The following is a 23,782-nucleotide window of genomic DNA, read 5'->3' on the forward strand; positions in this document are numbered from 1 at the left end:
TTATGAACTGCATTAGATCCTACAATAGTTCATTTGCTTTTACATCTACCGGAGTACATATCAGGCCACCAAAAGGCAATGGCCCATACTGCTTTCGCATATGTGATTAACACAACGCACTATATTATGTCCAAAAAATATTAATGTTAATCACATTAATAACCAGGTCATTTCATTACTTCCTGGAGAGACACGGCTCTTTCTAAGCTCTGACAAAGTTGACTCTTATGACGACAATGAACATCTGAATTTACCCTTAGAATATTTGAACACTATTAACCCGGACGGATGACCACAACACAACCTTACCCTTAAAAACGGAACAATAATCATGCTATTAAGAAACCTTAACACTAAACAAGGTTTATGCAATGGCACACGTTTAGTGGTCAACACCATAACACACGATGTTATTCAAGCAACAGTTCTTTCAGATTCACATGCTAACAATACTGTTCTCATTCCTAGAATTGACCTTACGAGTTCTGACCTAGAATTACCTTTTACATTGAAACGCCGACAGTTCCCCATTAAACCTGCATTTGCCATGACCATCAACAAATCACAAGGACAAACCATGGACAAGGTTGGCATCTACCTCTCTGAACCCGTTTTTGGACATGGACAACTTTATGTTGCCTTCTCACGTGTTCGACGTTCATCTGACTTTAAAGTTAAAGTTATAAATGATCCATGCCAAGGAAGACTCATTCAAAGACAAGACACCATCTTTACTACTAATGTTGTATACAAAGAAATATTCCAATAAAACATTACTCTATGCCAAACACTCTATTTTTTATTTATATAGGCATCATCCAAACCTACACACTATTCTGTTTCTAATTCATACATCTCACTCTTTGTCATGCCCCAACGCCAGGGGTTGGCGAGCGAAGCGAGCAGGGGGTGGAGCCCCCTAGTGTTTTGAAGATTGAACTAATGAATCCTAATGGTATCTTCCCAGAGGGTCAACAGGCCTTAACCTGGATGAAGAAGGTCGTTTATTTAAATTATCATGGGTGTCTGGAGTTCTAATTTAGGCAATTAATATTCACTTGACTTAAATGAAATGAAAATAAACTTTAATTATCTTATAGAAAGTGAAAGGTCATCTTTTATTACAATTTACTAAGCTGTCAATATCATGACTGCTCTTGCTGCTTTTCAAAACCACAACTGAATGCTCAACTCTTGTGTCTACCAGTTGGGACAGGCTGCCCATTGATCAAAGGGTTGTCAGGGAGGAAAGAGAGCAAAAGAGTAAGGAATCCAGCAGCCATGCTTGATGAAGTGCCATCGCGGGGAAGACAGTCAACCTAGCGGGCAGTTTGTTCGGTGTGTACTGATAGTCTCAGAAGGGCAGCACCAGTGAAGAAGTTTGAAACAGAGAAAAGGGTGACCCTGGAGGAATCTGGCAATGTGCCTTTAGGATGTTGGAGGACCATCCTCTAAAGCCACTCTTCCTTTGCAGCATGACCTTTTGTCTCAATGCTGGTTCTGGATGAAAAGACTTTCTATAGCATGTAAATCATTACTTCAGGAAAACATTCATCCTTCCATTTTCTGAATTCTTTTTTTTTTACAATCCTACCAGGGAGCTGGAATGAGTTAGTGGGAATGAGCACAAGGCAGAAACTAACCCTGGATGGTTTATTACTCTAACACAGGGTATACCCTTGTATACACATACCAATTTAGGGTCATCAATAATCATATAATACACAGTAGATGAAACTGGGAAATCTGAAGAAAAGCTATGTAAACATGGTTAGACCATGCAAGTTTACAATGTTTCTGCTTAAAGTACAAGACTTAGCAATTTGGTCAAGATACCCATGACCCTTGTTTCATAGCATTCATCTTGAATTTACAACAGTCTTTTCAACTGCATGATTATATGTATAGTATGTGTTTGTATATATAAAGTGTAATATATATATATATATATATATATATATATATATATATATATAATATTTAGAGAGAGATAATAAAGAAATATAAAGTTATATGTCAATGTCAATTTATTTATATAGCACATTTAAAACAACATAGGAATGCCTTGGCCAAAGTGCTTTACAATAATAGAATAAAAGAAAACATACAATTAACATAAATAGAAATAAAATAAAATAAATGAACATAAAATAAATAATAAATAGAAGTAATGTAACATAATCACAATGAGGAAACCATCAGTATTACTGAAGGTCACGGAATACAAGTGAATAGAAATTAGTCTTTAGTCTTGTTTTGAACAGTTCAATTGTAGACGACTCCTTTATGTGATGAGGTAAAGAGTTCCACAGGCGAGGAGCAGCAGCTGCAAAAGCCTTGTACCCCTTAATTTTACACTTGGTATGAGGGACAACAAGAGACAACTGACCAGAAGATCTAAGCACTCTAGATGACTGGTGTAAAGCACACAATTCAGATAAATAGGCAGCAGCAAGCCCACGTAAAGATTTAAAAACTAGCAACAAGATTTTAAAATCAATTTGAAAACTGACAGGCAGCCAGTGTAAAGAAGCTAATACTGGAGAAACAGACTTTCTTGCCCCAACCAGAAAGTGAGCGGCAGCATTCTGGACCAACTGTAACCTGCATATCAGGGATGCAAATACCAGAATATAGCGAGTTGCAGTTATCAAGGCGAGAAAAGATAAAAGCATGAGTAGCTTTCTCAAGAAGGTGTGGTGTTCCTCAGGTAACTCTGTTCATTTGGTGTTGCAAGGCTAGTTTTTATGAAAACAATCATCATCTCCTTACTGCTGGTTTTTAATGTGGGTTTTAGGCTCTTTCCCACAATCAATTGACAAATGGCAATGGCTTCTGTGAGTTTTCAAATGTACTGTAGTAAAAGTGAAAGGAGTGGGATGAGAGGTTGGGCTAAAGGTCATTTTTTGTCTTGTTTTCTTCCAAACTACCAAAAACAAAGGCAGATAAGATAGAATGTCAACCTCCAGATCCATACATCTAATAAAGATAAAGAGATAGATAGATAGATAGATAGATAGATAGATAGATAGATAGATAGATAGATAGATAGATAGATAGATAGATAGATAGATAGATAGATAGATAGATAGATAGATAGATAGATAGATAGATAGATAGATAGAGGGCACTCAAAGACCTCTGGCCTTCAATCCATCAATGTAAGGAATGCACGGTGCTTTGATCAGGTGGTGGTGACGCAGATCGCCACCACAGAAAACCAGAAGAGAACAGCAGAGAAAGTAGGGGTTAGTACGGATTGCAGAGCCACAATGAAAATGATAATTAAAAGCATATACAGAATATCAGGGTTACACTAAAATGAAGCTATGAGAAAGCCATGTGAAAACAATGAGTTTTTAGCAGTTTTTAAAAGTGCTACACCTTAGCCTGGCGAATTTCTATCTGGTAATCTATTCCAGATTTTAGGTGCATAACAGCAGAAGGCTGCCTCACCACTTCTTTTAAATTTAGCTCTTGGAGTTATAAGCAGACAGTCATTTGAAGATCTAAGGTTACTATTTGGAGTATAAGGTGAAAGGCATTCTGAGATATAGGATAAAGCAAGATTATTTAAGGCTTTGTAAACCATAAGCAGAATTTTAAAGTCAACAATTCATCAGCAACTCAAAAATCAACAATTTTATTCCAAGTTTTGGTTCTAGACAGCAAAGTAGAAATCCCTCTTCATATAATAAGTAAGAAACCACGTGCAGAATGCTCTTCCAGTTATCTTTTCCTCTGTCTGTGAACGCTGCAGTGTCCCTTCTGCTTCTTGACATTGACTCACAGAGCACATATACCGAGAACCTCTTTAGAAATCCACCTTTAACACCATTGTCCTTGTCAAGCCTTCAAACAAAATGACAGACATGCATATCAATCAGTGCTTGTGTTATTGGCTATTGGAGTTGCATTCTTAGAAAATGTAGGTGGTTAGGCAATAAGACAACATCTCTTACCCAACCGCTTTATTCATGGACGTCCAACAGAGTTCTGTCTTGTAATCATTTGTTTATTAGTTATGGATTCTACAAAAATGGCCAGGTTTGCTGATAAATTTTTTCTCCTCAACTCATCACCGACTATGGAGAGCCTGCATACGGGAATGAGGTAACTGGTTAAGTGATGGGACCTAAATCATATGAAAATTTTCAAGAAAACATGCAATGTTCATAATTCTTGAGAGAGGCAATAGATCACTCTCAATTTTACACATCCATGGCTTGGTTCTAGAGGTAGTGGAGATTTTAAAACTTCAATTGCCAGCACTCTAATATGAGAGTTGAAGGCATCTGGTAACGTACACTAGAGGTTCTTTCTGAGAAAGTGAAAAACGTTCATTGTTTTGGAGGAAGGTTCATTATTGGAAATGTTTTGACCTTCTCCATCACACTTTGATATGGCAGTCATTCTGCTGAGAACAGTAAACAGCTAGAAAGAGCTATCATGCACTGCTTCTAAAAGCCCGGGTCACCACCTCACTTTGCTTTGGCAGAATGAAACCTAAAGCCATTATGATCTTAAATTTTGAATCCAGATTTTATAAAAATTCTTACCTACAGGCCATGAGATGCATGAGCTGGAGACTTGAAGAGTCAGTCAGTCAGTCAGTCATTGTCCAACCTGCTATATCCTAACACAGGGTCACGGGGGTCTGCTGGAGCCAATTCCAGCCAGCACAGGGCGCAAGACAGGAACAAATCCCGGGCAGGGTGCCAGCCCACCGCAGAGACTTGAAGAGTTTTCTACAATAATTTGGTGAACATTTCTAACCACATTTAAGCTTGATTGGTTGTTTATGGTCTGTTTAAGAATGATGTCTGTTGTCTGTTCTCTTTATGCTGTGTGTTTTTATTGATGTTTTATTTGTGTGAGCTTCACCAAATCCAATTCCATTCAGTGATTAAGTATTTACTTATTTGCTTTAAGTTTGATAATGGATGGAAGTGTGGATTATTTGTGCACATTTTAATAAATGATGTTTTTATTCTTAACAGTGATACTTTACAAAGTGAATTTGTCTTTTAGCACAACCATACCCTTTTGGCCAGATTAACATAACTGGGGAATACAGTACTGCTTTAAGTGCAGATCAGGCATGATTCTCCATTTTGATGTCTTGTCTCCTGTCTTATCCATGTAAAATACCTCCATTTTTTTATTTATTTATTTATTTTTAAGAGATTTATCAAGGAGAAACATAAGTATTAGGCCTCAGACATTTTTGGACATGAGCAATCAACACTTACTGGCATATTTTGGAAAAGTTTGGCCTTTATGTACTGTAAATTCTGAGGAGTTTTTAAGGGAGTGAGATAGGATCCTTGATGGTGAACTCTGTGTGACTTTCACTAATTGTTGAATCTTTTCTTATATATAAACGTCTATGCGTGGAAATGTGTGCGTTTGTCCGGCCCGGAAGTGAGTGGTGGAGTCGGGGTAAGGGCTCCACCTCTGAGGATACACATGAGAGCCCAGCACATCGGTAAAGCAAAACTTCTGAAGAAAGAGTCACTCGCTTATCCGCTATTACAGAAGCAAGGCGAGCACATTGGCAAAATGGTACCCCTTTTACTTTTGCTAATACACAAGCGAGGCGAGCATGCCGACAAATGGAAACCTCCAAAGAAAGACAGTTGCTTAGCTACTAATACACAAACAACGCGAGCATGTCAGCAACACGAAACCTCCTTGGAGAGAGATGCCTAGAGTAGTTCCTTTCAATTACCTGACATCTCTACATTTCAATTTTTTTCTGACTATTTCAATAGTTTCTAGGACCCCATGCTTTTTACAGAACGGGCTTACACAGCTAGTATATGATAACTGTGTACAGTGATCCCTCGCTATATCGCGCTTCGCCTTTTGTGGCTTCACTCTATCGCGGATTTTATATGTAAGCATATTTAAATATATATCGCGGATTTTTTGCTGGTTCGCGGATTTCTGAGGACAATGGGTCTTTTAATTTCTGGTACATGCTTCCTCAGTTGGTTTGCCCAGTTGATTTCATACAAGGGACGCTATTGGCAGATGGCTGAGAAGCTACCCAACTTACTTTTCTCTCTCTCTCTCTTGCGCTGACTTTCTCTGATCCTGACGTAGGGGGTGTGAGCAGGGGGGCTGTTCGCACACCTAGACAATACGGACGCTCCTCTAAAAATGCTGAAAGATTATCTTCACGTTGCTATCTTCTGTGCAGCTGCTTCCCGAAGCGACATGCTGCACGGTGCTTCGCATACTTAAAAGCTCGAAGGGCACGTATTGATTTTTGACTGTTTGTTTTTCTCTGTCTCTCTATCTCTCTCTCTCTCTCTCTCTCTCTCTCTGCTCCTGACGGAGGGGGTGTGAGCTGCCGCCTTCAACAGCTTTGTGCCGCGGTGCTTCGCATACTTAAAAGCCAAACAGCCCTATTGATTTGTTTGCTTTCCTCAGTTTTTCTGACAGTCTGTGCTCCTGACGCGCACTCCTTTGAAGAGGAAGATATGTTTGCATTCTTTTAATTGTGAGACAGAACTGTCATCTCTGTCTTGTCATGGAGCACAGTTTAAACTTTTGAAAAAGAGACAAATGTTTGTTTGCAGTGTTTGAATAACGTTCCTGTCTCTCTACAACCTCCTGTGTTTCTGCGCAAATCTGTGACCCAAGCATGACAATATAAAAATAACCATATAAACATATGGTTTCTACTTCGCGGATTTTCTTATTTCGCGGGTGGCTCTGGAACGCAACCCCCGCGATGGAGGAGGGATTACTGTATATCTGATTAAAGTCAGCACTATTGTCTACTGAACCATTGTGATCCTGAACACGTTGCAAATCTGTATGAGGTCTGAGCTTCTGCCAGCCTGTCTCTGTGGCAATAATTATGGAGGAAAATGACAGTCAATCATTCTAACAATCCATATAGGTCTTAGGTTGTCATCATATTTATTATGTGGCAGATTAGCAAAAAAAAATAACATCTCGACTTGATATTATTTTGGACAATCCAGGTAAATAGCATAGGTGATCTTGTTGGACTGAATGGCCTGTTCTCATCACAGTTGTTCAAATGTTCTAAATGTTCTACACCCTTATGTTGTTGACACTTAGGTAGTGTCCACATTACTACATTTTCATTCAAGAATGGCGTTTTTAAATGAAAACCCTATCCATCCTCCCTAACATATTCATATTGTTCATGAGAGTCTCTCCATCCACACTAAAACAACCAAAAACACATATGATGTGGCTGTTCACCTACACTGAGCATGCACACATCAGTGGAAACAAGAAGAGGAAGTGACCTCCTTGAAGGGATGGTTACACCACCAGCCCTGGGATTTATCGCAAAACTGTAGTGACTGGTGAAATATTAGCCTTTTGAGCATGTATGCAACATTAAGAACTGTAATTTAGATGCACACAGGTAAGCAAGATAACAAGCACCATGGAAAGCACTTCCTCTCTATCAGCTATGCTGGAATATGCTTTTCTTCTCTGAAGGGTGACCAATCAGGGAATGAGATGTTGTAATGAGCAGTATCCGGTCAGGGAAGGGATACAAATCAGAACACAATTAGAGACTATGTTGTTAAAGTTCTCTATTTTCAGCCATGCAAATATCTATTTCTGAGATCATTTTCAAAAGTCTTCATTTTCAGGGGTTAAAAACACCAGGAAAGTGTGGATGAAAAGTGAAAATGGACACTAATGTCTGTGTTTTTTAACAAAAGCATAATAATATTGATGTGGCCATCATGTAACTATTGGATCTTCTCAGGTGTCAGAAAATACAGAGTCTTAGTTCTGTGTTGTACTTGAATGGATCACCCCCATAAAAAAGAAAACAAAACTTCCATACTATTGGCCAATTGCTTTTAAGGAAGAACATCTTACTGTTATGAGATTTAGTCATTAGTGTTTATCGTGTATTGTCTCTCTATTATAAAAGGAAATCTTGGGACGAGACTTTCTCGAAGATTGTTTTATCAGAAAGTCTTAGTTTTATTGAAATAACTCAAATCGGTGTTCTGACATATCAGTGCATACATTTACACGATTGAATTTCAAAAATGGGGTCTGCCTCACATGCATTTATTGGTTACTTTGCAGAATAAATTATTAACTGCTGATGATGTTGATCGGTTTGTCTGTGCTGAAATTCCAAACAGACAAACCTATCCTGAATTATGATACTAACGCATAAAACACATGTCTCATGGACCTCATTTAAAAGATTTAGTATTTTGGGACTCAAAAGAAAATAAGTGTTTAAAGAAATTTCCTTAAGCTTTCGTAAATTCAACAGAAATGACTAAGGCTTGCTTTCCTGATTATCGACGCAGAGATATTCTTCACGAACAACATACTTATCACTGAAAGAATGATGGAAAAATTGTGATGATTGGTAATTAAATGATTGTACCATATAACCCGTATTTGCTCAAACAAATCGATTATCATATTAATGTAGAATATTGTGCTTCAGTTATGAATATTAAGTACATCTACAAGTACATTCATAAAGGGCAATATACAGTACGCATAACTTTATCCAAATAACAGTCTCAAGACAAAGTTCAAGCATATTTGGATACTCGGTACGTGAGTGCAATAGAAAGCGGGTGGCATTTAATGGGATTGCCAATGCACTGTCGAAGTCATGTTGAATTATTACCAATTCATTTACCAGGTCAAAATATGATTCAATTTAAAGAGGGCAAAGAAGCAGAAGCTTTAGAGGTAGTGAAAAATAAAAACACAGAAGTGTTGGCTTATTTTGAACTTAATAAAACAGACATTAATGCAAAAGCATTTACAGTGTATCCGGAAAGTATTCACAGTGCATCACTTTTTCCACATTTTGTTATGTTACAGCCTTATTCCAAAATGGATTAAATTAATTTTTTTCCTCAGAATTCTACACACAACACCCCATAATGACAACGTGAAAAAAGTTTACTTGAGATTTTTGCAAATTTATTTAAAATTAAAAAATTGAGAAAGCACATGTACATAAGTATTCACAGCCTTTGCCATGAAGCTCAAAATTGAGCTCAGGTGCATCCTATTTCCCCTGATCATCCTTGAGATGTTTCTGCAGCTTAATTGGAGTCCACCTGTGGTAAATTCAGTTGACTGGACATGATTTGGAAAGGCACACACCTGTCTATATAAGGTCCCACAGTTGATAGTTCATGTCAGAGCACAAACCAAGCATGAAGTCAAAGGAATTGTCTGTAGACCTCCGAGACAGGATTGTCTTGAGGCACAAATCTTGAGAAGGTTACAGAAAAATTTCTGCTGCTTTGAAGGTCCCAATGAGCACAGTGGCCTCCATCATCCGTAAGCGGATGAAGTTCGAAACCACCAGGACTCTTCCTAGAGCTGGCCGGCAATCTAAACTGAGTGATCGGGGGAGAAGGGCCTTAGTCAGGGAGGTGATCAAGAACCCAATGGTCACTCTGTCAGAGCTCCAGAGGTCCTCTGTGGGGAGAGGAGAACCTTCCAGAAGGACAACCATCTCTTCAGCAATCCACCAATCAGGCCTGCATGGTAGAGTGGCCAGACGGAAGCCACTCCTTAGTAAAAGGCACATGGCAGCCTGCCTGGAGTCCGCCAAAAGGCACCTGAAGGACTCTCAGACCATGAGAAAGAAAATTCTCTGGTCTGATGAGACAAAGATTGAACTCTTTGGTGTGAATGCCAGGCGTCACATTTGGAGGAAACCTGGCACCGCTCATCACCAGGCCAATACCATCCCTACAGTGAAGCATGGTGGTGGCAGCCTCATGCTGTGGGGATGTTTTTCAGCGGCAGCGACTGGGACACTAGTCAGGATAAAGGGAAAGATGACTGCAGCAATGTACAGAGACATCCTGGATGAAAACCTGCTCCAGAGCGCTCTTGACCTCAGACTGGGGTGACGGTTCATCTTTCAGCAGGACAACAACCCTAAGCACACAGCCAAGATATCAAAGGAGTGGCTGCAGGACAACTCTGTGAATGTCCTTGAGTGGCCCAGCCAGAGCCCAGACTTGAATCCGATTGAACATCTCTGGAGAGATTTTAAAATGGCTGTGCACCGACGCTTCCCATCCAATCTGATGGAGTTTGAGAGGTGCTGCAAAGAGGAATGGACGAAACTGGCCAAGGATAGGTGTGCCAAGCTTGTGGCATCAAATTCAAAAAGACTTGAGGCTGTAATTGCTGCCAAAGGTGCATCGACAAAGTATTGAGCAAAGGCTGTGAATACTTATGTACATGGGATTTCTCAGTTTTTTTATTTTTAATAAATTTGCAAAAACCTCAAGTAAACTTTTTTCATGTTGTCATTATGGGGTGTTGTATGTAGAATTCTGAGGAAAAAAATTAATTTAATCCATTTTGGAATAAGGCTGTAACATAACAAAATGTGGTAAAAGTGAATACTTTCCGGATGCACTGTACATATGCGCAAATTCATCAACATTACATGTGGCAGAAACAAGCAGGAGTAATGTAAAGTAAAATAGTAAGTTCTATTATGCAAATGTAACAGTTCCCATGAAAATATCAATCGCTTTAAAATGTACATCTGGTTACCCGTACCCGGGGGATGGTGAGCGAAGCGAGCAGGGGGCAGAGCCCCCTAGTTATTAAAAAGCCAACAGCATTATTTGAAAGCATATAAAATGAACAAATGCCTTGGTCACATAGTATGGTCTGCTTTCTGTACCTGGAACCTGATCTGCTGTGCTCTCATTTTACACAAACAGACTGCCATGTCCACCAAGGACATTCCCTCATTGCATTTTTGAGTGAGGTGATCCCTACCCCCTTTATGGGAAATTCTCAGACATGCTCTGAGCTCCGTCCATTTTGATAAATGCACCAATTGATTGATTGATCTTGAACTGCCACCTTCAAAGCCTCTTGTCGACAAATCAATATCGTTGTGCTCCAAGACTAAACACAAGCTGAAAATCCAAACTTGTCTTTGGTGGCACTATTTCCATCTTGTTGTTACTCATCCTCAAAATTAAATGTCAATAAACAGTTATTAATCTCCATTAACACCTCATCACAGAGTGCAGTGTAGAGAGAAAATCTCACTTTGGCTCCCACAGCTGCTAAGGTGTTGATGTATCCAGTAAATGTTTTAATTTACAAGACTGGTGTGTTACACTAATTTCAAGGATTTAAATACAGAAGAGCTTTGTTTGGATTTAAAAATTGCAAACAGACATGTAAACAACAAATTGACCTTCACTATGATTTTGGGGGTGATGTTCATTTTGAGGTGAAAGACCACTGTTCAGTTTTCAGATAATTTCTAGCCTGTGAGCTCAGTGACAAGACCCGAGGACTGAAACACATGATGATCAAAATAGCTGTGGCAAAGGCGCCATCTAGAGGCCTGCATGTGTTCTGGAAGGAGCTGCCTGTTCCTCAGTAGGTTCACATAATTTGAATGCTTTTCAGCATTTAACACGCCATAACATTTAATTTCATGAAGGGAGTTCATATAAGGAGGAAACCCTTTTTGTGCCGCATACTTTTTTTTTGTTTGATTATTTTACAGAATGCTATAATTTTGTGTAGCATCTCTTATCTCCGATAAGATAAAGTGAAATTAAGATAACTACACATTAACCTTTATTTCTCATGACTTGTATTTTTCTCAGCTGCATTCAAAATGTTTCTTCCCATTAACTACAAGATTTGTACAGTTTCCTTTGTGATTTCTTCTCTCTGAATCATCTTGGTCTGTTTTGTAGATGAAGCATGTTTGAAAATTACTGTGTGTGATACTGTAACTATTTTGAAACATTTTTTTTATACTTAAAGCCACACATTTGTAATTTACTTCACAATTCCTTTCATTATACAAATCTCAGGGGGGCATAAAAATACATCGTAGAAAAGTGAGCATCCAGTTCCGACAACTTCTATTAATCATGCCATTTTGAAAACAAAGCTTGCGCTCAACATGAATACAACATCATCTATAATATTGCTTATTAAACATGAGTTTTAATTACTGCATGGGCTGCATTGCAGGTCTTATTGTTCGAAAAGTGAAAGGAGCAAGCATTCAAGTTTAATCTGGGGCCAACTGTTGGGATATTTTATATTCTGCAGTCATTATCTGTGAGAAAACAGATAGATGCTTTTAATTTTATAATTGTTGCCATATGAAGCGATTCTTTTACTGAAGTTCACATGTTGCAGACACAGTCTTCTAAAGTAACTCTTTCATTTGCAAAAGGAAGTAAGCCATTGTGTTTTATTAAATTCTTAGTGTCCTGTTGGAAGTTGCTATGCCTTCTAAGATAAGAATATCTTGTGTGGTGGAGGAGACAACGAAATGGCGAGGCAGCGACCTGCTCCTGACGTCACAAGTAAAAGAGCAGGGAGAGCAGAAGAATGTTGGAATCTCCAAGCTAGATGGGGTGGCATGATTTGTTGGGCTTAGCATTTAGCTTCCTGTTGTTATTATCACTTACTTCATTCCTTTATAATATTTTATGTGAAGCGAATCGTCAAATAGAATTTAACCAGTTGGTTATAATTGTAACAGCAACCTTTATAGTTAATTAAAATTGTAAGAGCTAAATCATGTCATTTTCTAACCTGCTTAATTCAGACCAGGGTCACAGGGGGGTACTGGAGCCTATCCCAGCTAGCATAGGCCACAAGGTGGCGCCAGTCCATTTCAGAGTGAATACACACACACACCAGGGCCAATGCAGTGTCACCAATTCACCAAACCTGCATATCTTTTGAAAGGGGGAGGAAATCAGAGCACCCAGAGGAAACCCACACAGGCACAGGGAGAACATTCAAACTTCACACACGGATGCAAACCCTTGTTTCCTTCCTATGAGGCAGCAGCGCTACCATTGCACCACTTTGACAACTTTAAGTTATTGTTAATAGTAAATTTACCTTAATTTTTGCTTAGATTGAATATGAATATAATGTAGCTTTAACAGAGATAATGGTAAATTCTCTTCCATCCCCATTAAGATAAAATTAATGGAATGTTCTTAATGTTAGCTTTGCGTGACAATAGAATGCCCCTTAGATTGAAGTCAGACAACCAGAAAGAAACATGAATCGTTAGACAGATTAAGGGCATATAGCTTTCTGACCTTTATGTACGTAGATCAAATGTAGGTCCTGTATGTGATTACAGATAGAAACTGTGGTAAGGCAGGCCCCGTGCACAGACAGACAGACACCAAATGTCCAAAACACACACGTTTGTTAACATTCTTCTGCACACACAATGCTCAAACCAGCCAAGCTCAGTCTCTTTTTCTCTCTCTCTTCTTCTCTTTCTGCCGCCTTCACTCTTCCACACACAAGCTCTGTCTTCTTTCTCCTGACTCCAGCTCATTTAATGGAGTGAGGTGGCCCCTTTTATACTGCCCCAGATGTGCTCCAGGTGCTTCCTGATGATCTTCTGACGGCACTTCCTGGTGTGGCGAAAGTACCGCATGAGCAACCGGAATCTCTTCCAGTTGTGGCAGAAGCGCTGCAGTCCAGGGCACCAATAATTCTCCGGGCACCCCTTGGCGGTGGCCATGGGCCCCAACAGGGATGAGCTTCTAAGCTCTGATCCTGTGGCTCCAATGCAGACCAGGGTGGCTGCCCTCTTGTGGCCCAGGGGAGGTATTGTCCCTCTCCTGGTCCTTCCAGGTGTCCCGGCTGGGCAGGATCACCAGCCATCCGCCACAAAACCTTAAGAAATGTAACCAAGATACTTACCATAGACAAAAAGTTTCCCTTTTTCTCATTTTTTGTGTGTATTATTGACCTTTTTTCTTATTTTTTGTTTAAACTGTTTGTTTTGAATCTCACTAAAATCTTTAAAACAAAGACACTTGGACTATGGAGTTATTTGGTACAATCGATCATACTAGTGCCTGAATGCCTTCCTGGTAGCTGCATTTGAATTATTTGGAAACCCTCGACAAATGCAGTTACAAAAATCATAAGCAGCAAGCAAAAGAAACAGTGATATGTAATTAAGCCTGAATTTTGAAAAATATCATTATTGATATTAAAATATTTAGCAGCTACAAGATATATAGATATTTCAATTATTGAATTTTTTCTTAAGTGGAACTAAAAGGTTTGAAGCAGCTAAATACGATAGATAGATAGATAGATAGATAGATAGATAGATAGATAGATAGATAGATAGATAGATAGATAGATAGATAGATAGATAGATAGATAGATAGATAGATAGATAGATAGATAGATAGATAGATAGATAGATAAACTGTATATGCTATGTAGATTAATATGTCGAAAATATAACATTAAACATAAAAGAATGATTGAGGATAGCCTTGAAGAAATAATGTTCATTCTAACTGGTAGTAGAAAGGTCCAAATACTTATTTTTTATTATTTTGATTAAACAGTATTGCTGTTTCACCCCAGGCAAAAAGGGCCATATAGTAATAAGATATGGATTGAACAGTCGTATAGGATAAGAAAAAAAGGATATTTCTTTTTAAATGGACCGTATAAAGTGCTCTGTGGCATTCACTGTCCTATAAAATGAAGACTGATTTATTAGGAGATGTGCGAGATTAAGTTGAGGCTTGGCTATAAACATATGGCTTAAGGTGCTCCAGTGACTTTCAAGGATGACATGCAGAATGATTCATGTGCACTGAAGGTTAACACCACTTAAAGTTGCAGCTCCGACAGGGACAGTGGCGAGAAAGAAATATGCTATGGCTTGCTTTGTCATGTCATATGCTGTTAGGAGCTGAAAACAGTTTGGTGAAGCTTGGCCAGTTGAATAGTTTCTGTGTGTGCAGAAATTGTGTCATTTTAGTTTAAAAATTGAGGATTTGTTTGTTTATTTAGTACAGCATTTTTTAAATACCAAACTCATAACTGACCTAGATTAGCAGAGGAGAAATTAAATTATTATAAGTTAAATTAAAGGTCAAAGATAAATACTATAATAAAATTCTCTATTTTCATTAATTTATTCATATTCTGCCTCACCTTGTCTTACTTATTACAAGCACCTGAGGCCTATCCTAGCCTAGCACTGTCACAAAGCAGGGGCCAGCCCTGAATGTGTCACCTACAGTCCCTCACGCTGGACCTGTTTAGCTTCACTGATTGACTTTAAATGTAGGATCTACAGTTTTGCAAGGGTGTTAGGAAAACTAGTAATTTAGGATTAAATCAAGATCTGGTTTATCCTTCCTTGCCTCTCATCTCTTGTGCCCTAAAGAATCTGACATGAAAATTACAGTTCAATCTGCTTTTTACCTTTCTTGTCCTGTATGACCGCATCAAAAGCACACAGGCACTTATTTGAGTACCACTGTAGGTAACTCATTATTAAACATTTTCAAGTAGAGCGCCTTATCTGAGCTCAGTCAATATTCGCCCATTGTATTGCTTTTTGTTTTTTGTTATAATGTGTGGATGGATTCATGGATATTCGTTGGAGCAGGCCACTCTTTACCAAACATATTCCCCCACCATAGTACCTGTTGAACTACCCTTCAAACCCAAAAATGGGATTCACTTCACATTAGTAATGAATAAAAAAGTAAATACAGGAAAATGATTTGAAGTGCTGCAAAATACATTACAGTATGAGACCTGTTGACTGTCAGAAGGACAGAGAAGGTGATGGAGAGTTAGGTAGGGAAATCACATAATGGTATTGTTGACATGTGTTGTCGTGCATCTGCAGCTAAACAGACATGACTGGGAACAGCACTCATTGTATATTTTTTTGATTTGGTATACTATATTAATCCCCAAGGGGAAATAGTCTTTTTGCATGACCTTTGGAGGTCAGAGCACAGGGCCAGCCATTGAACAGCACCTCTATGGAGCAATTTTCAGGTTAAGGGCCTTGCCCAAGGACCCAACAGAGTAGGACCTCTTGTGGCAGTAACGTGACTATATGTGCAATATGCAGAGTTATCAGCAAAAGAGAAAGAATGGGGACCTGAACAGAAGCATTCCATAGAGTAGTAAGGGGCAGCAGACTGATGGGGTGCAAAACTCTTTGTCAAAAAAGAGAAACAAACGTGAAGGAGGTTATGTGAAAGGCTGTACTTAGTCAATGTGCTAAATGTGTTGAATGTGTTACAGTATGAAAGGCTAGTGGCACTCCTGACTGTGCCATACAGTCTTACTTACACTTAAGCCATCATGACTTCTAATTAGTACTGTACATTTGATTTTTTTAGATATCATGACACCATTTGAAGAAACCTGAATCATATGTAATTATGGGATCCCATTTCTTTTTACAATATTTGTGGTTCCCTTATGTTGAAGGAGTTCACGTGTCAATAGACCAGAGACAGTCTTCCTAGCTGGTTAGAGGTGTTTAACACACACAATTGTGGGATAAATGTGATGGTTCTCACAAATACCTGTAGCAGTCCTAATTTCCTCTTTCTTTAGCTAATTTTCATTTTCTTTTTTTTTTTCTTGCAGCCAACTGCCCAAATTCTCTGATTAAAGAGCTTCATCATTTCCGAAGCCTGGGAGAAGAGCAGGTGAGTTAACTGTTCAAAGCCAGACTGTGTGTGTCATGAAGGAGATACGCTAATGAGACAGCTTTGTCTCACCTCGAAGGAACTGAGTGTGTCTTCTGCCCACTCTGACCCAGATGGAAGGAAGTGCGTAGGAGACACATGAATATGTTTTTGTTCTTTCTGTCAGCTTTGACAGGTTATTAATTGGTACATCTGCTACTGTACAGAGCATTTTCTCCCACTCTACCCCCCTTGAAACACGCAGTCTAGCATTAAATTGACTTTGTGTGTTATGTAGTCATAGTAATACATAAAATACTAGGTGGCAATTTCTCTGTTTCGTAGGATGTCACTTTATATGCTTCATTTTATTTGGAGTCTGCCGCCAGCCTTACTTCACTCTTTCAGCAAAGCCACCAAAAGCAAACTGTTGATAATAAAATTCTTTTGAAGATGATTCGACACCAGGGAGGTTAGTCGAGAGTGCTAGTAAATTATCAGAGTCTCACGCAACCCAGACAGATAATGTATTCACTTTTTAATGTTTCTGATATAAAAATGCATCTTATCAAGTGAAAAGTTCTTTGATATTCTTTTCTCATGAGTACAATTAGGCTCTCTATTCATTTCCCAGTTCTTAGATTTACCTAACAAAAGGCAGAGTTAAACAGTCTCGAGTTAAATGGCATGGTTTCCGCTTTCCGCGCTGAGGCTGTTTAAGTCAGCTTTGCTTCTTTGGGAAAGGGCACATTACTATATGACCTGTTTTCTGTGCAAAGTACTGCATTGTTAAAAAAAAAAAAGTATCAGTTATTCAGTTGAACTGCAGTGGATTCAGAAAGTATTCAGACCCCTTCACTTTCTGCAGTGTGTTGTAGATTTAATTGTAAATGGATAAATTTAACACTTTTCCCATCAATCTACACTCAATAACCTATTGTGACAAAGTGAAAGCATGTTTTTCTGAAAGGTTTGCAGATTCATTAAAATCAAACACTGAAATCTCCCAATAAGAATTCAAACCCTTCATTCAGTACTTTGTAGCTACCCATTTGGCAGAAATTACAGCTTCAAGTCTTCTTGGATACATTTCTGCAATCTTTGCAAACCTGGATATGTGCAGTTTATTCCATTCTTCCTGGCAGATCCTCTCAAGCCTCGTTAGATTGGATGGGAAATGTCAGTGTACTGCCATCGTCAGGTCTCTCCACAGATGTACTCTGGAGTTTAAGTCTGGGCTTTGGCTGAGCCACTTTAGGACAGTCAGAGATGTGCTCCCCAGCACTGTCTGGGCTGTATATCTGGGGGTCATGTCATGCTGAAAGAAGAACTATCAACTCCATCTGAGGTCATGTGCAGTCTGGAGTAGGTTTTCTTTTATATTTAGCTGCATTTATCCATCCTTCAATGCTGACCAGTCTCCCTGTCCCTACCTCTGTGAAGCAGTAGATGGTATTAGGTAGCTACCACACATAGTGCTTGGAATTCTGCCCAAAGAGTTCAGTTTGTCTTAGCAGACCAGAGAAGCGTTTCCCTTGTGTTCACAGTGCCCTTGAAAAGTCATTATATGCCTTTATTCCAGAGTGGCATCTGTCCACTAATAATATCTGCTTGATGGAGTGCTGTTGAGATGGTTCTCCTTCTAACAGGTTCTCCCATCTCAGCAGGAGTCCTCTGAAGCTGTATTTGAGTGACTATTGGGTTCTTGGTCACTTCCTTTATCCTTGGTTACTCAGTTTGGCCACACTGCCAACTCTAGAAAGAGTCCTGGTGTTTTCAAACTTCTTCCATTTAGCAATTATTGAGGTCACTGCGCTCCTGGGAACATGCAAAGCTTTAGAAATGGTTTTATACCCTTGCCATGGTCCATGCCTCACCACAATTTGATGACAGTGGTCTACAAAGAGTTCCATGGAATTCATGATTTGGCTTTTGTCCTGATATGCAGTATGACCTGTGAGACGTTATATACACAGGCATGTGCCTTTTTAAACATTGTCCATTCAATACAATTGTGCACAAGTGGACTCTAATACTAATAATACCAATGGTTTGACTTTGTATCGAATGAGCGGTTGCTCATGGAGTCCCAAATGAGGCACATTACCTGCATTGTGAGGGAGTGTCAGTTATAGCACTATGGGTGATCTGGCTCGCAGGATCCTCATTATCGAGGACCCAAGTGGCTTGACCAGGCCAAGGGGATGCCCACGTAACACCTGGCTGCGGAAGATAGAGGGTCATTTCCGGAAGGTGGGAGTGGACTGTGTGTCTGCCTGGGGGGTTGACAACCAGGGTCCTGATCTGTTTCGTTGTGTGTTGGGTACAGCAATGTGCTGTACCAGTTCATGCTCCCCAACCTCACCTGACCTGACCTGACCTGGTTTCTAATCAAGTTCTAGACACATCTTAACGATAAATAAATCAAACAGGATCCACCTGACAGTAATATGGAATGCCACAGAGTGTCTGAATACTTGTATAAATTAGAGAATTCAGCTTTTGATTTTTAATAATTTGCAAACCTTTCTGAAAGCATGTTTACACTTTGTCATTATGGGTTGTTGGTTGTAGATTGATGGGCAAAAACCGAACATTTATCCATTTAAAATTAAATCTACAACACAAAAAAGTGTGCAGAAAGTACAGGGGTGTGAGAACTTTTCCAATTCCACTGTATCATCACTCAGTCTGGCACTTACAATAAGTGTGGTGGGAGCACGCAGAACCAGGCTCACAATAGAGAAAGACTAAAGATGACTGAGAATGCATGAATTGTTGCATAATGAAATGGAATGACTGAGGACATTGCGGCGGTACAGTGATTAGCACTGCTGTTTCTCAGCTTCAAGAGGCTGGGCTCAAATGCTTCATCTGGTGGCTATCATGCTCTTCCTGTGTCATTTGAGTTCTCCTCCAGATCCTTTAGCTTCTTCTCATGTCTGAAGCACTTGCTTGGGATAATTGCTGACTCAAAATTCCCTGGGCTGGTCTGCATGTGAGTGACCTAAGGCCATGTTTGTAGTTGGCTTCTGGCTTGCACCCAGTAATGGCTGCGGTTCACAATTCCATTTTGAATTTGAATTTCAGTGTGTTCAGAAAACGAGTAGATAGGTTGGTTGATGAATTACATGCCTTTGTGTTATTTGTTTCTTTGTTGCACACACATTTAAACTGCCTAAAGACATATACTGTACATCCATCCATTTTCCATATGCGCCTTCTTTAATATAGGAATTCATGATGATGGAGTCCATCCTGGCAGAACAGGGTAAGAGACAGGAACAAACTACTATTAATAATGCATTGCAATATTTAATAATAAATATTTATGAGTTGGTATTATATTTGGAATGAAATTAATTTCTTCTCAGTTCTTGCTCTTCGAAGTTCTCTTGTGGAATAAGTAAGTGACAAAATGGAAAGAACACTTCTACTATATAATAAAACACTAAGGCCTATGTGTCCAGTCCAGCAGTCTGATTGGTCAGTTTGGCTTTGGTGATGCGATTGAAAGAGGAAGTGCAAGTGTGAGACGCATGAGGAGGAGTAAAGGCCTATGCAGGCACGCTGAAATATAAAACCAGACAGGAGGTAAGAAATGCACCTCAAAAATAGTGACAGAGTCTGAGAAGCAGGCTTTATAGGAACGCACTTGAGAGAGTGAGTGCCAATGAAGAGACATTCACACACGCAAATACAAAGGAAAGGTACACATAGAACAAGAGATAGCAAATATTTTTTTTTATTCTTTTATTTGGCTTCGGCAGGTAGCTTGCTATTATTAAATACAGTAAAAAAAAAAAATGATCGTAAATAGACATCTTCTGGCTTCATCCTCAGGCTTAATTTATGGTCACTGACACAGATAGAATGATATTCACTCTCAATCAGAACAGTCAGGGTAACTGTTTTTTGCCTCTATTGGCAATTAAAAATATGCTCAGAAATGAAAATATGCAGAAAAGAAATAATCTGACATTAAGGACTGTACAAAATTGCATTTGTTTTCTGAAACATTGCTTTGTTAATTTTCTTTTGTGTTGTTTCACTTTAATGTGTATTTGTAATATCTGGTATTATGGTAACTGTTTATTATAATGTCATTTAAGAAATTAATTGGTGACGCAAAGAAAGAAGCCACTTTCTGAAAATAATACATTATAATTTCCATCCCCCAGAGTTTTAGAAATGTAATAATTAATACGAAGAAGCAGCCTATTAGCTAGCGAAAGCACTGTGAAGAAGCTGTCTGTTGTTACGGTTCTGCCTTTGTCCAGAAACGGATCCATAAGCTTTATGACCACAGTCTCAGAAAGTCTTTGCCCTTGAGTTGTAACTCAAAACAAAGTTCTCAACAAAATGTTTCCAGATGCCCAAAATTGCATCAAATCTGTCGTTTTTAACACATTCTACATGGGAGTCTTTGTTCTCAAAGAGCAAATGCCGCATGGTAGTCTGCTAGCGGTCACGGGACATCGTATCTTTGATTGCCTGTACAACAAATAGTTCTGAGCAGACATCAACCACAGCACCAACTGTGGCCATCGCTGCACTTGTGAAAAGAATGGAGATAAATGCCATCAGCTCAGAGAGGGAAAGGCAAGTTCATTGTACCATGTAAACGTCACTGACAGAATAAAACTAAATAATAAAAAAAGCACTAACTTTTACAAGTAGCCAAAATTTACACCAGGTGTTACAGACTCAAATCAAATGTATGTTCTAATTATATTATAGTAATATAATAGCAGGCTCAGCTTTTCAAAATGAGGAACGCCTGAACTCAGACCCCCGCAACCCTTTTGGTTATAAGGCACCAGTTCTTACCTCAGCACCATCCAAGAAGACATTGCAACTTTCTGTCGATTGACATTTGAGATTGGGTTTTTAACTATTTGACAGCAACATGTAAATTGAATGATTTTTTTTTTCTTTGATTATACTCTTGAATAAAAGCGCACGTGTTTATTTGATATTTAAACTAAAGTCTTCACACATTATACACTTCACGTCATTATTAGTATAACATGGAAAAAGTTTCTGTTTTAGGTATGTGTTCAGCATTTCCTGTCATTCTACATTTACACAGATCATTGTAGACACGGAAGTGTATGTATTCCAAATAACGATATATTATTTACCCTCTATAACTCCAGGCTCCTCACACCACGATAAAGAGACTTGAGCTGGAGAACTTCAGCTTGTGGGGGGACGGGATGGGACAGCAGGCTGCATGCTGCTTGTGCTAATTGGCACATTTGCAAAACAAAAGACGTTGATGGAGAAATGTGAAGGAATTTAAGGTGTCCCAGGATTACGTGACTTTTTTCGTAGGCTTCAGTCATTCTAGTGTAACTACCAGGATATCTTTCATTCTATTTTGTATAAAACTACATTTGTAAAACCTTTAAAACTGGAGAAAATGCTGTCAAGAATAATAGCAGTCCAGTTTTGGTGGTGGGGAGGTGGGGCTGCATAGGAGGACATGAACAGGCCCACAACTGGACTGAGCTGAAATGGAGTTGTTTCACTCACCCACTTATTCAAGAGGTGTGTGAAGAAGCCTTAAAGTTAAGGGCTGAGACAGAGGCTTACCAAGCTGGACCAAAGAACCTACTCAACATAGTAAGACAGAGAGCCACCTGTAGTATAAGCATTTACAGTAGATATAAGATAAGCTGCTACTTTGTGTTTTATGGTATTTTTGTCACACTCATTTTACTGTGCTTATTTACATTTTGGGCCTAATTAAAAAACCTTAAATTAATTTTATACATGAATGAAAGTGTAACTTTCTCTCCTGTCTGTTTTGGTGCTCTGTCTTGTTGCCCTTAAGTCTTAAACATAAGATGGAGTAACATATCAGGGGTGTTAGCAGGGTTATTGGACATTTCTTCATGTCTACATAATAAAGAGTAGAAAGGGGACAAAAGAGGGTCACCCTACGGACCCTAACACCACAAAACACTACCCCATTCATCTTTTATATGTACTGTAGTGACTATAAATGCCTTTACTTACTCTACTTGTTTATCTTTGAATTCTTAAGATAGTGGTTGATTTTTCCCATTTGCTGGTAATGTTTATAAAAAAAAACATTTGGATAGCACTTTGTATGTTTTGGCTTTATTGGCTGGTGTATGTCCTTGTGCCGTTTGCTGTTGAGATAAGGCCCAGCTCTCTGTTATGCTCTTTGGGGATATATGTGCATGAAAATCGATGAATAATTTGTAGTTAAAAATTTACCAATACCACTTGCTGAACAGGGACAAACAGTCTGTGTCAGTGGCATCAGTAGTTCTGAAACAAGAAGGGCTATCAGCTCTTTACTTCTCACTCGACCTTTAGACTTTATCAAGCTTGTTTTGCTTAGCTAATACTAGATTCCCACAACTCTTTGTCTAAAGAAATGCTTCCTGGCTTCAGCCCTAAATGCACTTCCACCTAACTTTCCACTGATTGAATAAAGTCTGTTATGTCCATTGTATGAATTCCAACAAGAACTTTGAAGACATTAGGTCCCATGCAGTCTCCTCTGCACAAGAGTAAACAGATTTATATTGTCCAAGCCTACCAGAGTAGCACATATTCATAAGTCCTGGGGGTAGCTCCACTGCACAGCTTCAAGTTGCCGCTGTCTTTTTTTGTTACGTAGTGACCACAACACTCCAGCTCATGGTCTCTTTAGCGCATTATATAGGTCTGAGCATAACATCTTTGGTTTGTATTCAACAGTTTTTATGATATAACCTAAACAGTTTATTTGCTTTTTTAATTACTTCTAATCATTTCTAAGATGATGAAAATGTTGAGTCACATAAACCGAATGGGGGAATTTGGAGGCCAAGTCAACACCTTGAACTCTTTGTCATGTTCCTCAAAACATTCCTCAACAATTTTTGCAGCATGCAGGGTACAGTAAACCGGCCGAAAAGAGGCCACTGCCATAGGGACTACCACTGCCATGAAGGGTTGTTCGGGTCTGCAATGATCTTTAGGTGTTAAAGGTAACATCCATGCGAATACCAGGACCCAATGTTTCTCAGTAGGACATTGCCCAGTGCATTACACGGACTTCACCAGGTTGTCTTCTTTCCATAGTGCATCCTGGTGGTAAACAGTAACCTGTCATGATCTAAAAGAAAATGTTATTTATCTGACCAGGCAAACCTTGTCTCAGTGCTCAGTGCTCCAGTTCTGACAGTCACATGCCCATTGGTAGGCACTTTTAGTAGTGAATAGGGCCCCAGCATGGGCATACTGACCGG

At 39.1% G+C, this 23,782-nt stretch overlaps 1 protein-coding gene across 1 annotated transcript in view; it reads left to right on the forward strand.

The window, feature by feature from the left end:
* The window catches only part of prkn (parkin RBR E3 ubiquitin protein ligase), a 1,136,346-nt gene that overhangs the window by 971,278 nt on the left and 141,286 nt on the right, over positions 1–23,782 (forward strand). The window contains exon 8 of the mRNA XM_028821112.2: positions 16,471–16,532. Coding sequence (XP_028676945.1) covers positions 16,471–16,532 — 62 coding nt within the window. The remainder of the gene's footprint in view (positions 1–16,470; positions 16,533–23,782) is intronic.

Source organism: Erpetoichthys calabaricus, chromosome 15 (genome assembly GCF_900747795.2).
Source record: "Erpetoichthys calabaricus chromosome 15, fErpCal1.3, whole genome shotgun sequence".
Classification (NCBI taxonomy): domain Eukaryota; kingdom Metazoa; phylum Chordata; class Cladistia; order Polypteriformes; family Polypteridae; genus Erpetoichthys; species Erpetoichthys calabaricus.